Below are 14,654 nucleotides of genomic sequence, written 5' to 3'. Positions count from 1 at the left end.
TTTCTTTTCATTTAAATATATATCATGAGTTGGTTTTCCTTAGTTCATGGGCTAAGTAAATCCCAAATTGGTTATCAATAATTTGTTTATCTATTGTTTGAAAAGTTACTGTTGTAGGTATTTTTTACTTGAGTTCTTTCCCAATTGAGATCTTTACGTACAAATGCAGGGTTCTCTATTTTTTTCAACAAAAAATGCTGTAACTCAGTAAATAAACTTTGTCTTTTCTTGAGTTTTTTAAAGTTTAACATCAATCCTGATATTCGACAAATCTCACTGTTCATTTACACAATCAAGAAATAATGAGTTCTTACAATTTGAGTTTCAAGTTGTACGTGTACTTTTCTTTCCGAACATAACTTTCAGCATACAGATGAGACTATCTTTTTTGCTGGTGTACTATCAGTGTTTTTTTTACTTCCCACTCTTAGACGAATCCGATTCGCGTTTTTCCTCCAAAGTAAGGTTGTACGTATTTTCTGTTGATGAGATTCCCGTTGAGGAAAAAAACTGCAAATTAAGCTACAGCAGTAAGATTTCTTCACCAAGCCGACAGTCCTGGTGAGGAATGCAATTGTTGCAAATTGCTGTAGACTACACTTCCATTAGTGACGGCTGTATTTGCTGCTGTAGTTTGTTGCACATTGGGCATTTGGGTATATGCTGATGGATAAGATGAGCAGGTAGTTGATACAGTTGCATTTGGTGTCGCGTAATAGCTGGCAGTTCCTCCTGCTGTGGGCACAGTTGCGTAAGCCGGTGGACAAGGCCTTCCATCCCGAACTAATACAGGTACTGCAACGCGTCTTGCTGTTTGGTGCAAGTTTGCGGCTGTCAGCTCCAAAGTCTTGTCTTGCCGTTGTCTTTTGCACTTATATCGTCGATTCTGGAACCATATTTTTACCTAAAAAAAAAAAAAAAATTCAGTTGCAATCATTACAATATTATCTTATCATTAGGAATAGTAAATCTTAGAAGTTTATAATCAAAAATTTTTATAATTTCAAATAATAATAATAATAAAACTAATGAATCTGGAAAATGTAAATATTATTTTTCTGTCTACTGAACACTCATTTAAAATCTGTAGAACTAATACTGTGCTTCATCGAAAATAAGACACAGTCTAATTTCAATTCTTGTTGCAAAAGGTACCCTAGGATTTATTTTCAGGTGATGTCTTATTTTTTACGCACAAAAATAGTGATTTGTTCGTGTTCAGAAACACATTTTTCCGACAGAGAACATGATTTCTCCGAATTAAAAGTATGCAACTTGGTAAGAGTAACCACTGACATTTGTCTTACAGAAGTAAGAAATGTAAAATTGCCGATACTCTGTCAAATAGTAATCAGGCAATAAAGAATTTTTTATACATTCGCATTAAAAATTCTTCACAGTTATAATTATGTAAATATCTTAAAATATGTTTCAATTGATTATGTTTTACCTCTATGTAAATTTTCAAGGCACTATATAAGGCGAGACAGGACAACAAACCAATACAGGTGACATCAAATTACCATTTGTTATGCTAATAAGAAAAAGCTTTTGCCAATGTTTTTAATATTTTTAAAAAATCATAAAGTATTACTGCAATGAATGGTTACAATAAATTGTTCATAGGACAAATGCATTCAAAATTACACTTAAAATTTGCTTTCACAAAAGGGAAAGTGAATGATCAGAGAAATGAAAAAGATAAAAACATGGTGCACAAAAGCGCACGAAAATGAGTTTCATTTCACCGTTTAGTAAAGACAAGATCATTTTGCAATCTTTCCGCTATTTTTATAATGTTATTCTATTAGTTCGTGCTTTTGAAGCCAAATTTTTACATCAATAGATTGATTGTATCATGGAAAAAGAAATGTACGTTTAAAATATTAGTAGATGTATAATAAATTAAATTGAAAATTCTTTAATTGAAACTATATATTACTAATAACTAATAACCGAAAATACCGGTATTTTATCTCTTCAAATACCGCTATTACGAAATTGCAAAACTGCTCGAAATACCGATATTCGGTATACCGGTATTGCAATCACCAGTTGTGACAAGTTCTTTGCTTTAGCAGGTGTTGTATGTAATTTTATCACTGCTTTCTTCTCGTGAAAATATATTTTAAACTAACTGATAAGCTTAACTTAATTATTGCACACAATGGGGTTGTTTCCTTCAGTCAAAAGTAGTACTTTTTGTCACTGAAATTGATAGAATAAGCAAAAAAAAAGTAATAATAATAATAATAACATGGACTCAGAAAATACTTCCATTTTCCCTACAGTTATTTTTTAATTAATTTTTTTAAATGTCCGATTCTTCAAACAAGGCGTGGTCTTTATGACGTCACAAATGATGCACTATGGCGCATCATTTCCACGTTATGATAATCAAGAAGCGAATTACAATTGCGCTCTACCCTTGCTATCAACCATATCGTTGCCAATACACGTGAGTGAAGATTCGAATTAAATATTTTGGACCGTGAAAATGGCAACACTGAATGGCATTTCATCATTTGTGATGCCATCGGCAGAAGCGTTAAACGATGAAAGGGCACCGATTTAAGTAACTTTTTTTTAAATATGCAACTTAAAGAAATTATTTTAAAAAAATGGTCAGATTCTATGTTTTTAAGCATGCTCTTTCAGAAAAAAAAATACTTTTAAAATTTTGGAAAAAACCCCATTATAGGAACATTTAAGTAAGTTGAGGACAATGTTGAGATTATTTTATTAAATTAAGATTTCTTCTTTTTTGCAAGTTAGTTCTCAAGTAGATGATGGGACTCTTGTAATCACAACATCGAGGAGCACATGTGTGAACACTTTCCAAATTCCCTCCGCAATGTTAAATATTAGAGTAAGATAGTATGAGTATTAAAAACCTCTAAATAATTATAAATATTTTTCTGTAATCAATTTGTAAATTTATTTCTTCTTCTTCTTCTTATTATTATTAAATATTTATTATTTTATTTTTATGATTATTTATTTCTTTAAATATTTTTGTTACTAAGTAGTTGGTTGACATTTTAGTCTTACAGAAAACTTCAGGAAATCAAAAGGCAAAAAATATTCTCATTTATTAAAAATTCAAGCTTAAAATCATTAAAAAATACATTATCATGCACTGTATGAAACTTAAAAGCAACACATAATTAGAATAATTTTCACATAATAAAGTATTCTTTGTACTATGTAGCCTTATCATTTTTTTTCCAGACTATCCAGTACCTACAGAACAAGCTATGACATTTAATAATTTAACAGTGGGCAGAATTATATTTTTGAGACCCATACCCATGGCCAGAAACATCAGAAGTTGCGGAGATAAAGAGGTAAACACACGGCAGTGTGTCAATGGGAAAATATGTTCAACACAACTAGTACAAATTGCGTAGTATATGAATATATTTAGTAATGTTACTTTAGATATTTTAAAATTATCATTGGACTTCTACAATAAAAGAATTTGAATGTGTTGGACTCTGTCCGGCAATTTGCTCCATAGATGTCACATATGCATTGAGTCCGATGGTAGAAGCTTCGAGCATATGTTGTAGCATTGCGAAACGCATTCGTCTGGTACGCAATTTCGTATTAACTGTGTTTAACAAATGCTTTCTATTAATTTCTGGATCATGTTCTCTCAGATCTTTTGTTTCTGTTACCACAAAAAAAAAAAAAAAAAAAAAAAAAAAAAATCCCTTATCCTTGGGATTAAAGTGAATCTCTGCAAACAAAATTTTTGACCTACTCCACACCTTGTGCAAAGAGGGTTGATTCAGAGGAGGTATTGACCAACTGCCAATCGTAATGTAAACGGACGTTATTTGAAATCCTCCCTCCCCGCTTTAAGTCGGTTCATTGCATTCCGTTGTAAACTTGCCATTTTTTTTTTTGGGAGATTGGGAAGGATGTTTAAAAAGGCCTTTAGCCTTTTTAATTAAGTTTTTAAGCAGGTGAGATAACGCGACTGAACTGTATATTTCAAAAAGTAGTCAAGTGCCAAGCTCTAAAATTTCGAAAAGCCATTTTTGATATCATTTAAAAAAAAATTTCTATAAAGATAACAATTTTTTAAATATAAATTGATACACATTTGAGTATGTTTCTTTTAGTAAAGTGTTAAAATCCCTATTGAATAACTTAATTTGATGATATAAAGGCTCAGCCTGAATTACCTTCGGGAGGAAATTTACTGATCAAGCCATTTTTGATATTTGACCACTTGCCTAAGTTGACTACTTTTGCCAGGTACAGAATTAGTCTTATATGTATCAACCTTTATAAGTTGACCACCTGTCAAAGTTGACCGCAAAAGTATTGCACCGCAACTTACATTTAAGTTTCACTGTGTAAGGATTGGCAATAATTTTAAAACCAAAGCCTCTGGGGCTGTTTTAACTCCCAAAACTCCTTCGCTGCGCAACTAATATAATTATTCTCCTACTGAGAATGTGACTGATTCCTAAAACAATCGCTAATTCTGGTGCTGCAGCAACAATGCCGCCTTTACCTGTGTAGAGGTCAGTTTGAGTACATTGGCCAGCTGTTCCCGCTCGGGCGCCGAGAGATACCGCTGCTGCTTAAACCTCCTCTCGAGCTCGTACACCTGCGCCTGCGAGAAGAGGACACGGGGCTTGCGGCGCGTGCGCTGGGGCCGGCCGGTCGTCGATCCGATGCCGGAATCCCCGGACGACTTGCCGCCGCTCGCCGCCAGGTTGCGGCTCGCCGTCGGCTGCTCTATCGGCGAGAGGTGTGTGGGCGTGTTGCTGGTTGGGATGTAGCCGGTGGTTTGCAGTATGATTGGTTCTGGAAAGAAAGAGAATTTACAATTCAATTTCGAAATTACGTATTTTGAAATTCTGTAAAAAAAAAAACATAAAAAAAAAAACTCTGATTGTTTTCTAGAAGATCTCTAGAAAATTCGTCTTACATAAAGAGTTGTACATTCTAACTAGTTTAATGGATTAGCCAATTTTTACGAAAAAAACTTCTAACAAGCAAAATATTTTATTATAGGGAATCAGAATGAAGGAGTAGTATCATTACAACGTTACTTAAGAAAAAGCTGATCGTTACAACGTTACTTAAAAAGAAGCCGATCGTTATAACGATACTTTAAGAAAAAGCTGTATCGTTACTAGAAACCTTTATGGCAGCCCAGTTTCCCAGAGATTTTCTAGAAAACAGGCAGATTTCTTACATTGTGGTGTACACCTTGTTAAAGAACCACTAGAACAGCGTTTCTAAACTTCTTTGACAAGTGGAAAGCTTTTTAATGTTCATTTCTTTTTCATGGACCCTTCTGCTTTTCTTATAGTTAGAAAGCAATATTCCGAAAATGGTTGCTTGAAAGGAAAACGAAAATTACTTCAAATAATATTCATTGCCCTCAAAAAGTTACTTCTAACTAACACGAAATCGCTTGAAATATGTTTAAGTAATTCATTTGGGAAAAAAAAAATCTCGAAGTTTTTTTTTTCTCTCGAAGCTCTTTGAGGTCTGAATTATTACAATATAAAAAAAGTCTTTAAAAAGGAGTCTTTGTCTTTAGAATTCGTTTTAGTTGACACCCCTAATTAGTATAGGCTAAAACATCCTTATACTCTCAAACAAAATCAGTACATAATGTAAGTGAAGGCGTCACGCTAAGAAGTGGGGTGATGCGGAGAAAAGTACATAATAAAAGGGGAAATTTCTTTTGTCGTATTATGCACTAGCGGTACCCGCACGGCTTTGCCCGTAGTAGAAAATTAAAAGGTCTTTTGGTTCGCCTGTATATTTACAAATAGTGAATGATGAATTTCTCGCCAGTTTGCTATATTCATTTGCATGCTCATGTTACGGTTTCACGTTATGGTAATTTCGTAATTTATTCATTCACGTTGTGATAATTTGCTCAGTAAAATGTTCTTAAAATTGGAATGTAAAAAGAACAAAATCAAAGTTTCGAAAAATCGCTTCGAGGTGCACACCCCCATGCTACAAACCAATTTTGTACAAAATTTCATGAAAATCGTCAGAACGGTATAGGAGCTATGCACGTCACAAGATCCTGACAGAGAGAGATCCAGATATTCAAACAGAAACAGATCCAGACATCACCACATCTTCCCCGAGGACCCCCTCTTCCAGTCACGCAGTGACTTACCAGATGGGAGTCCCTCGGGAAACGACAGATCCAGACAGAGAGACTTTCAGCTTTATTATTAGTATTATTTGTAAAGATAAGTAAGGAAGATATTTTTTGCATTGAAAGTTAAATGTGAGCAAATCTTAGCACGCGGACGAAAAGGTTTTCCAGTACGAAAACTCTTAAAACTGGCCCCCTTCTGGTTAAGACCCTGACCAATGTACGTCACAGTATGACTGCTCCAAACACCATACTGTACTACTAGGCATAGTTCAATCAGTGTAGATATCTCCCTTGCTCTCTCTTTACTCTTTTAATTAGCTGAACATATTATTATTATTTTTTTGGCATTTTGCATAACTGCGAACAGCCTGTCACACATACTCAAAACCGACGAGATGCAAGTCCAATAACACATGTGTGAAAATAAAAATGAAAAATAAATAAAAAATGGAGTTTATGATACAATGTTGAATTTCGTTTGATTTATTTATTTTCCTTCACTGAATAATTATAAAAAAATAATACTCTGACTATTTATGCAGAATAGTCTTTAAGCATTCTATTTTTTCCACCTTTCTTACTAAGTTGATGTTGAAAATAAGAAATAAAGATTTAAATGTTGAATTTCGTTTGACAATTTTATTTGTGTGATCCTAACCACATTGGATTGACGGGAGAGAGGGAAGGAAATCTTATAGAAGCTTTAGCTTTAATTGCCAATGCTAGTCTTTCACTTTGAATAAATGTGATTTTGGTTCTGACATTCCCTCCCCCCCCCTCCTGCCCAAGAAGGAAACTAGGATTGTTTCAGTGATCCTGACTGATGAGGTTCGTTTAGGACCGTCATTTAGGGGGGACTGGCAGGGTTTTCCGGTTTTGTCCGCCCTGGAAAAAACCACCCCGGACAAATATCATTTCGTCCAATTTTTTTTCAGCACATAAAAATTTCTAAGTTGAAAATGCTGACCTTAATAATAATAAATAACTAGGTATACTGAGTATCTTATATCTTTAAACGAGCAATTCTTGTGGGTATGTATATATATTTATAGTTCGTATCTCGAAAACGGCGCTAACGATTTGGATGAAATTTTGGATTTAATTGTAGTTTAGCATTCTAAGTTCATCTACATCAGTGTTTTTTCAGTAAAAATTTGATTTTTTTACAAAAAAAAAGTTTTTTTAATACAAAGTCTAATTGAATTAAGCCTTGAAAAAAATTGTGAATTGACACATTTGGCAGATGATTTTCAACCATAACAATGAAAATTTGTCTCTTCTCGCTTTAAAATTTTAAACTTGCTTAAGGTTGCCAGGCTTGGCTGAGTCACTTTGACTCATTTCAATAACACTTGGCTAAAAACAGTTTGTTTTTTGTTTTTTTTTTTTAAGCGAAACTATTGCTTTACCCTCTTATTTTATTTTATTTAGTTATATTCTTTTTTACACTTCAAATAGTTTTATATGTTTTTTAAATCACGCATCTAAGTTTTATTTCGAAAAAAACATATGTCTAGAGACTGTTTATATTTTGTTGTTATAATTTGTTGGAGTGGCTTGTGGATTATTAGTTTTTATGGATAGCATGCTGTATGTAGCATTTTTTGTCGTAAAGTGACCAACTACACTAAAAGTACTTATTCCAAATGAAAATCTCGATTGGGATAAAATCGTGAATCGCGATATAGTATGGAAGGAAGTTTTGGGTTAGAAACCGATTTACCCACAGTAAAATTGGCTCTAAATCCAAAGTCTTTTAATCAATGACAGGAAAATTGTACAGTGGAAACAAAATGTAGGGGAGGCAAGGGTAATAAGAGACAGGGATAATAAGAGACGCAGTCAAAACATCACAAAAAAAATATTCTTAGACAACTTTAAAAATATATAATATAAAGAACTAATGTATACATTACTACAATAATTTTTATTTAAAAGTTTCTAACATGTTTTGCATTTTTTTTTCATGCAATGAAAAAAACCTTCACGTTGCTCGTACCTTAAAAGTTCGCGATATTTTGTAGGTGAAGTGTTTGGAAGTTATTAATGTGTAAACTTCTGACCAGTACTATTTTTTGAAATCTTGAAAGTCTCCTTTATTTGCAGGTTGTGGGCCAGTCTCTTATTACCCCATTTTTTATTTTTTGTACGGGTACTAAGGTGTCTCTTATTACCCATACTAACAAGTTTGTTTGTTTTAGGTAAAATACGGTGAGTTTGATGGTTAGTCTAAGTTTCGCAAGTTCATAGTTAGTTTTCTTCAACATAGCCTAAATCTAAAATCAGCTATACTCATCAGAGTATACCATATTTAGATGTTATAAATGTATGATTTTATGCGTAGAATGTCTGAAAGTTACTAATAAATCACTACTGCTTCGTTACATAATAAATAGCCTAAGCTCATTTATACTTAGAGACTAGGAACAGGGTGGCGACAGGAACTGTGAAAAAAAGTTCCCTGACTTTTCCCTGATTTCCCTGATTAAGTTCACCAAATTTCCCTGATTTACGTAACCAATGATAATGGTTTTCTTTCTTTGCTCTACTTGAAATCCATTGTATGTTTGTATAAAATACAGTATTTTAAATGTTTTAAGTTGTGTAAAGTTGTTGAACAAAAGATATATTTTTAAAAAGATGCTACTTTTTTAATAAAATGGTTAAAAAAATAATAAAAAGACAATTTTTTTGGGAGGGGGAAAAAATCTACAAAACAGTATATTAAATTTTTATACATGGAAAGATTATAGAAAATTAAAAAAAAAAAAAACTTTACTTTCAGAAACCACTTAGCATAAGAATTTTAAGAAACTATTAAAATTACTCTTAAAAACATATGTGCATTTATGATAGAAATAAAAAGTAATTGAAATTATTTTGAACAAAGTTTTCAAACAGTATAATAATTGTTGCAAGAATAACAAGTAATAGTGAAAGAATAGAAGTTATGTAGTTATTCTTATATAACTAATTGACATATTTATGCAAAACAGATGAAACCATTTGACATCTATTCATAGGGAGCTTTTCTCTAATCAAGAACATAGATTTTAATGAATGAATACAGCATTTTAACAATGAAAAAATAAAGATTTTCAAATGATTTTAGTATGTAACGAAAAAAAAAATCTTAGATTGATTTTGTAACAAACAACTTTGAAATGCAAGAAAAAGAGAAAAAAAAGCAATTAGTTAATTTCAAAATATATAAAAGAAAGAAGAATACAACTTGGTTATAAAATTAAAGAATTACTTAAGTCTGAAGAAAACCTTTATAATCTGCGGTGACAACAAATAGTATAACGGCAAAAAACAAGGTTTTTTTAAATGAAAGTTCAATTTTAGCAATTAAATTAAAAATGCAAAGAAGTAATAACTTTTAAGCTTTCATAGTATTAATTAAAAAACCAAAGATTTCTTCTTGAAATCTTGATTACAGCACTTAATTACTTCGAGACAATGGAATAAAGGCAAAGGAGCTAAGGCATTAATGAAGGCTTCTTCTTTGCCTGTATGGTTGTTTATTTTACGTAGAATTGAAAGCGTAAAAGGAAATTTCAAGCTAGATAAAATAAACAACCTAACAGACACAGAAGCAATTTTAGGAAGTTCATCCTGTGGTTAATAAGTAGGATTCAATACTTAGACGTTGAGGAAAAAAGCTGCACAAATATGCGGCAGTGCACAAATATCGCACCTCATTAATTTTATTTTTTCTTTCGAACAGATAATTGGAGGAAAATAAGTACGGAATTAGAGTACTTAATTTTGTAAAGAAAAAAAAATTTTTTTTTTCTTTATAAACTCAATTTTCCCTGATTTTTTGTTATTTTTTCAAAATTCCCTGATATTTCCCTGATTTTTCCCTGATTAATAAAGTTCCCTAACTTTTCCCTGATCTCCCTGATTTCCCTGATCTGTCGCCACCCTGAGGAAAAAAACTCTAATAACACATACTTTAAAGACACGTTTTTTACATATTTTCGACTACCCTTTAGAGAAGTTTTAAAATATTTTCTGACCACTTTAAATTAGATTGATGTTTTTGATCGACCCCTAAGGTTATGTTCATCAGTTAGAATTATCATTAAGTCTAATATTATGCTATTAAGGACCTAGAACTATAAGAAATGAATTTCACAAACACATTTGTAAACATTAATTTTTTAGAAAAAAATATTTTTTTAACGGATGAAAATATCAAAAATTTAAAAATATTGGCGGATTCAGAATTGCTTGCAGATGTCTCTCATTACTCCACAGGATTTTACCTTGCTATATTTAAAGAGTGGCAGCCTTAGTCTCCTATTACCCCACATGGGGTTATTAGAGACAGGAATTTATTGAAATTTTTGAACATTTTTTAAACCAAAATATTTAAGTTAAATAATTGCCTAAAAATCAAGAGGAGTCCATTTAATGCAATTAATATGAGATAGTTGTTTCAAGTTTTTTGGAATATTAGTATACATTTTATTTTATTTCTGTTTCTTATTACCGCTTTTGTCTCTTATTATCCAGTCTCCCCTAACAGATAATTTGAAGCAAAATGTTAATTTAATTGCATTCAGAATCATTTTTGTTTGGTACTTTAGTGTTATAAGAAAGTAGAGGCGCATTTTCAATATTTTTTTTTTCATATTTATTGTCGCCATGTTTGGTCTTTACTTACTACTTTTTTGGCAATACCGTGCGTTAAATATTTATATGCAACCAGCTCAGAGCTTCTCTAGGTGGATGACTGTGGGGGAGAGGAGGCCAATATTCAGTAGTAGGCTTCTTATAGCTGAAATGATTATAATGCTGAGAAGTGTTCACATGTATATCTCTCGTTTCTCGGAAGCATCGAGAACCTTAATATTTCGTTAACGAGATGCTTTTCAAGTATATTTAAAAAAGTATCGAACCTTAGAAAAACACGAGTTGACAAAATATAATTCTTTTAAAGCGGAGTGAGGTTCGATCGTCCGGGTACTTTTCCCTTAAGGGACATGTTTGAAATCTAAATAGCACACATACACTAGTCTAGTTTATACACAATTGTAAGCGAAATACTTTAAGGGAAAACGGGGAAAAAACAATAGAAATTTTTTATAGAAAGATGCTTATGTTAAAAAAGTAAATTATTTATATTAAATTGATGTGCATTTAATATCAATTTTAAAAATGCGGAAATTCAAATCATCTGTCACATAACAGTTTCATTGCCAATTAATGCATTCACTAAATTAAAATGAGAGGTAAAAAGTCGAAGTTTTTGAGTTTGGAATCAAACGTCATAAAATGGCTTAAGAAGTTGGTATTAAGAGGTAAAATATTATAGTCTAGGTCTGATAAGTTTAAGTTTTACCTTGACATTGATTACTTCTTTTCGGGAAGTCCAATGAAAAAAGGGAAGTGTTATTGCTGCAAAAAATTGAGTTGGAATGCTTTGCAAAATTTCTAACAAAAGCACCCCAACTCAATACCAATCACCCTTCCCCATTGCTTCAAAAGAGAATAAACGTTATAAAGGTCAATCTTCAAAGGTCAAATCTTCAATTCATCGTAGTCATATTATACATTGAAATGAAACCTGTAGTTATGACATTAATGTAAATTTAAACCTGAGCTCTTTTGTTTTGATTCAGATTTAATTTATTGTGTATATTTTTACTTTTAGTTCAGTATCAAAAGGAAACTTAACCGTAACTTATTGTGGTATCCTAGGTTGTTTTAAAGTAAAAATAGATTTAAAGCGAAAAAAAAATTCTTTATCTTTTAAATTGAAACAAATGTGTTAGTTAAAAAATACAACGATACAGACATTTACTATTTTTTACAGTAGATTGCATTATGATTCATAAAAACTAATGTGAAATTATTAGTTTTTAATTAATAAATTTACGAATGTTATTCATTTATTTTCAAATGCAAATAGCATGAGAAATAAATCCTTTCTTTTCTAGTAATATGCAATAATATTGCTATGCAATAAAATTCAACTGCTTCATTTTGTTGAATTTGATTACTTCTATAAAAAAAAATGTAACCAAAGTGTAATTGACATTTTTGACGTGAAAACTTCTTTAAACGCGTTGAGCATTTTTGAGTTGGGGAAAACCCATTCATTTCGTGACACCGTCACCTCATCGATATTTGAAATACAGCGCATGTGCGGCTTTCTTACTAAGTTGCTTACTACTTTACTAAGTTCACTTTGCTACATTGCTTTCGATGGGAACTGCGAAGGAGCGCTGTCAGCAACGCGTGAGCCTTGTAACCCGATTACTGAGTAAGTAACCTCAAGGAGCGTGAATTCGATCCTCACCCGGGTTCGTGTATTTCTTCTCCAGAAGAAAACATTTTAAAGCTTAGATAAAATTTTTGAAGTGAAAACTTATTTAGACTCTTTGAGCATTTTTTGAGATGGGAAAAACAATAATGTTTCTGATATCGGTGATAAATGTGTTTGTCGTGTAGTTTATTATTTTATGCATGGGAAACTGAATAACACAAACTAAGAATTTGTTTTCGAATATTTCCTATATTTACATCAATATTTACCTATATTGATGTAAATATAGGATAGTATATATACATTATATTATACAAATTATAAAATTTTAACTTTTAAAACAACAATTAATTTTAAATTAAAATTGAACACACACACACGTGTGCAAATACACCAAATTTATTTTGTAGTTTTAAGTTTTCGCTTCTGTCGACAGTCGAATGACTGCCTAATTTTTTAAATACATTTATTAGATTATGATTAATATAGAATCATTTAGTTTTAACTATATGATTAATTAAAAAATATTTTACAAAAAAGTTGACAAAATATCAACTCAGGGAACAGGATGTGGTAATTGATTTCCTGAATTTGATAAATCAATGTACATTTCCATATACGTAGGTCTGATTTTTTTTTCGATATATTTTTTATGATAGCAAGCAATTTTTGTAAACAATTATTACGTTCTGATCGTTTATACACGTTAATATTTTTGTTATATTTTATCTTTTTCAAGAAGTATTTTTTAAAATGTGGATGGCTTATTTTAAATACTTTGCCCTTTCTTCAACATTTTTCTTACTCACTACATATAAGTATATTTTAAATGTGATACTTGCAATTCAGAGTATCTTAATAAGATTACCTGCCTTTTGGGAGGAGCTTGATTACCTTTCCTGTAGTTGAGTATGAGTATGTTAACACTTAAAAAACCCCATGAGGTATCTTGATGTGGGTTAAATAACGAGTAAAAGCAATCACTTCATCTACTCATTTCGTACAGCAATGACTGCAATATAAAACTTTGAGACTATGTTCTGAGTAAAAGGCTGTTTCTCGGAGCCACGATTTGGTATGTTTTGGTGTTTGATTAAGTTTCTATTTTTCTATTTTGTTCATTTTATTAAGTCAACCTTAGAAAAGTGAAAGCTTGAATATAAAGTACTTGTCTTTCTCTTTTATTTTGATTAATTACCGTTTTTTAAACTGTCAGTTTCATTGCAGTTACAGAATCTTTCTTCAACATCAACTACGGTCAGCCCATTTAATTTAACGAACGAAAGAAAAAAACCCCCTCAAAATCTTTTTTATTTTTTTATTATTTTTTTTAAAGGTCAGCTCATATAACGATGCGACAGCATGTGCGTTTCAGAACGGTGACAAAATGCTCGTAAATTATGATGAAATGAAAAATGAAAATAAATAAATAAAAAACGGAATAACGCCGGAATGTAAAAAGTTGTGATGATAAAAAAATTATCAGAAGCAAATCACGAATTAGGGGCAACCAGTAGATAGAACACAGCAGTGGGCAAATGCTTTTTAGTTTTTTCTAACCAGCTGCTTCTAATATTACGATGGCTATCATAAATAGGACACCTAATTATCAGTGTCTTTAATTAGAGAAATCTTTGTTACTGAACGATACAATTAATTATGACCGCCAGAACTTAATCATTGAATTAAAATTTGAAAAGTGATTTAAATAATCATAGGTGCATAAGTAATTATAGTAACATAACTAGGAAAAGCCATTTTCATTTAGACTTCAAAATAAAATTTTAGAGCAATATTTACTATTTTTATTTTATTTATTTATTTATTTTGTACTATTTGGTAGGCTCCTTCCACTGCTCGCTTATATTCACTCACCTCTTACGGTTGATTCCCTTCACAAGAAAGATTTCAATAACTGAAAAGGGTTTTCTTTTGTTTTTTGGTTAACGGCACCAAATTTTTTGCGTCTATTTTTCCTATGTTTCTGTTGCATTAAACATCAGAAAATACTAAAACATTACTTGTACAAACGGAAAATATAAACAGAAGGCTTGAAATTGGGAACCCAGAAACGGCATGTCCAAAATCACCAGATAATTATCCCTCCCCCTTTACGCTGACTAAATATTGACTGTGTGATCAAGAAAATGTCGATTCGGTTTTTTTCATATCTATGCTCAACGACAGACGAAAAATTTTATTAATTAATAGTTCACAAATCGA

General features: G+C 31.5%; 1 protein-coding gene across 1 annotated transcript in view; it reads right to left on the bottom strand.

Annotated features, from left to right (window-relative positions):
• Window positions 1–541: 541 nt before the first annotated feature.
• Window positions 542–14,654, bottom strand: part of LOC129221981 (homeobox protein Nkx-2.5-like) — a 29,561-nt gene continuing 15,448 nt past the window's right edge. The window contains exons 2-3 of the mRNA XM_054856392.1: window positions 4,529–4,824; window positions 542–904 (exon numbers count right to left, since the gene is read on the bottom strand). Of these exons, the coding sequence (XP_054712367.1) occupies window positions 542–904; window positions 4,529–4,824 (659 nt within the window). The remainder of the gene's footprint in view (window positions 905–4,528; window positions 4,825–14,654) is intronic.

The sequence above is a fragment of the Uloborus diversus genome, chromosome 1 (genome assembly GCF_026930045.1).
Source record: "Uloborus diversus isolate 005 chromosome 1, Udiv.v.3.1, whole genome shotgun sequence".
Lineage (NCBI taxonomy): Eukaryota > Metazoa > Arthropoda > Arachnida > Araneae > Uloboridae > Uloborus > Uloborus diversus.
This window is presented reverse-complemented; position numbering and strand designations above follow the sequence as displayed.